The sequence below is a fragment of the Xiphophorus maculatus genome, chromosome 16 (assembly GCF_002775205.1).
Source record: "Xiphophorus maculatus strain JP 163 A chromosome 16, X_maculatus-5.0-male, whole genome shotgun sequence".
Classification (NCBI taxonomy): Eukaryota; Metazoa; Chordata; class Actinopteri; order Cyprinodontiformes; family Poeciliidae; genus Xiphophorus; species Xiphophorus maculatus.
Genome location: NC_036458.1, coordinates 15,723,446 through 15,726,445, shown reverse-complemented (window position 1 = coordinate 15,726,445; position 3,000 = coordinate 15,723,446). Strand labels below are relative to the sequence as shown.

Genomic DNA, 3,000 nt, shown 5'->3' with positions numbered 1-3,000 from the left:
GACTTTAAATCGTACAATTGAGACTGTAAAAGACAAACTTACCATACATTCTTGCAATCATGTTGAACATTTCCAAAGTTTGGCAACAACTCTCCCTGATAGTATTTATTAAAGATGTGTCTAGTCATTTTAATAAATATTCTAAAATTGTATCAATAGCTGTTTTCTAACTGTTTTATTTGTTTTCCCTTACTTATTACGTTTTCTATTGAAATTAACAATTATTACTAAAATATCTCAGAACGTGTTCATTATTAATTCCACGAGCCATCATTGTGCAAGACATTTATAGCCATATATGTGTGCATTTCATTTTAAAGCTGTTTACAACAACTTTTATTTACAATCTTAGGACTTGCTTTCAAGCCAAATTTATAAGCTTATTAAAAATAGTTCCCAGTTGACCCACACAGCTGCTCCACGGCCGATGGGCGGGACTTTGCCCTGTGACTGATGACGCTTGGCGTGTGTGACGTCAGCGAGGTTATAAGTATCTGTCCCGCGTGGAATCTGTATTGTGTCTACGAGTGAAGTTGTAGTAGAGCGACGGGGTCATTGAAGTGATTGTTTTCCTTCCTGGGACTAGTTTCAAAACAAGCTGCGAGATGGAGGTCAGCGCCGAGGCCAAGCGGATCATGGTGGTGGCATTGGGCAAACTGTACAGCTCCCGGACGCAGCGTGGGGGTCTGCGGCTGCACCGGAGCCTCCTCTTGACGCTGGTGATGAAATCCGCTCGGGACATTTACCATGCGGCACAGACTACGGCTGAAAGTATGGAGGAAGAGCAGCCCTCTGAGGTTAAGATGACCACAGAGGCGAGCGGCACTCAAGAGCTCCAGGGTCCCGCTTCTCTTCCTCACCTGGCTGCCGACGCGGACGCGCAGGGCGACGCGCAAAACCAGGATAGTAGTTGTCTGAGCGGGCCGCCGCACCACACGCGGAAAAGACGGGGCAAAGCTACCGCCGAGCCGGACTTCCTGCCGTGTAAGAAGGCAAAACTGGAGTATGGGACTGCTCAACAGCTCATTGTCAGCTCAGTTTTGGTGGATTACGCAAACTGTTGTAGTGAGCTGGGACCTTCCCCGAGCCCCATCCCCCTCCAGACAGTTATAGCAGCGTGTTGAACACCCTGAGAGAGGACTTATGAAAGTTTTCTACTCGGCCCCGTGGGAGCCACGAACGCCCCACTACGGTGCGCCTGTTCCAGTGTCTGGGCTGGGGTACACGCGAGGGACAGCGAAGGCCCTGAAGGGACAGCTTGGGCTCGTACCAGTTGGATCGCTGCAGTTCACGTGACTCCATGCCTCATAATAACTTCATCTGAACACAGGCGGAACTTCTCAAGGATTGGGACAATTTCTGCCTTTCATCGACTTACTTCACATAAACGTGAACTCTGTTGCTGCTTCACATAGCAAACTTAATATGAGCTTGTTATTGTCTACATCCTGACTTAACATAGAAGATGTGATAAAGTGTAAAATTCTCATTGACTGCAACTACCTCAGTATTTATTAAAAAACATTTTGTACTTGAAAACAGTCTAAAGTTTTTTTTTTCTCCCTTTGGAAACACGTAATTCAGAGAGATCCACAAAAGGCATTTGCATTTGGGAAAACTGTCCGTGTGAAAGTCGTGCCTTTGGAACTTTGTTTGGGTGCTTAGAAGTTATTTTCCTTCCCCCACAGTTTCACATCCCCCCATGCTGATTAGCACAATAAAACCAGGGAGCATTCAGGAGACTGTGGTCCTAAAGAATGATGGGGGTGAGGGGGGGGAATGCCATAAAGCCATTGACTGGCCAAACACTAAAAACAATGGAGGGTTTGTTGCTCCTCAAGTATTACTATGATAGTGAGTTGGAGTACACATTTTTTCACCTTAAGAGCATTCAATTATTGTTGCGTCATTAATAAAATGCAAAAAACCAGCATTGTTTAATTAAGTAAATATAGGCAGTTATGACATGAATAATTAAAAGTTTCATGTAACTGTCGTGCAGGGATTCACCAGTAGCTGTGTTTGTTTTGGGGGAAGGGGTAATAGCCCAGAAAGGGGGGGGAGAGGAATTCAGTAGGGGGTGTAGGGCTGTGTGAGGCCTCAACTGAGAGCTTATTCTTCCGGCTGAAACCGGAATGCCGTCTGTGTACGGAGATCTAGATGAGACTGGTCATGGCTGTGAAAGTGCAAGCGTCATACACATTACACACAGACTGGTTTCTCTCACCAACTCATCTGTAAAGAGGAATTGCTGAATTTTACTACATTGTGAATATCAGCCATGGGAAATGTAACCTAGTTCTGATTTATTTTGTTTATTAAGACCTGGGAGTCATTTGTATTTGCATATGTTCAAAAATATTAAAGCCTGTGCACCGTCCATAACACTAAGGCCGGCGTATCGCCCAGGTAGAAATTATGAAGAGGCAATGTGGGAAAAGCAGGATAAGCTCAAAGCTGAGCTGCCAGAGTGACCTGAATTCATCATTAACCACTCACAATGTAAATATAGTCACCTGCCTATAAAACAATGGCTCAAGTCATTTTGTGTCTACATCATTTTTTGCAATAAAAAGGAGGTGGTGTTTTTTTTTTAAAAAAAAATGACTTCAGCCATTATTCTAGTTAGGTGACTATATGCAAAAATATACAAAAATTGCTGTTATCAGTTTTCTGAATGATGCACAGTCTGCAATGTATCACATTAAACCAATTTATTGAATTTAATAATTGTTAAAGATAAAGTGGGCATCCACTCAGCTGTGGATAAAAAAGCAGGGCATATGGCGCATGCCTCAGCTGATGCATTGATTTCCTCACTGGATGACAAATGGTTCCCACCCACTCAGACCATTTCGCCTGTCTCTTTTCAGACACAGACAGTAGAAAAGCAACTACATTACATTCATGGGTATGACAAACATTTCTTAATCTCGTTTTTAACATGGCTGCTTATTCATACCCATCAGTTCCCTTTTTAAAACACCAGTACTTCTAGAA

At 43.4% G+C, this 3,000-nt stretch overlaps 1 protein-coding gene across 1 annotated transcript; it reads left to right on the top strand.

Annotated features, from left to right (window-relative positions):
- Positions 1–491: 491 nt before the first annotated feature.
- On the top strand, positions 492–1,539 carry LOC102237280 (immediate early response gene 2 protein-like). The gene has a single exon (XM_005806336.3). The coding sequence runs from the start codon at positions 606–608 to the stop codon at positions 1,122–1,124; it is 519 nt and encodes a 172-aa protein (XP_005806393.1). The 5' UTR covers positions 492–605; the 3' UTR covers positions 1,125–1,539.
- The last annotated feature ends 1,461 nt before the right edge of the window (positions 1,540–3,000 follow it).

Excerpts from the sequence above, each read along its gene's own strand:
- LOC102237280 (XM_005806336.3), top strand. The coding sequence starts at position 606 with ATGGAGGTCAGCGCCGAGGCCAAGCGGATCATGGTGGTGGCATTGGGC.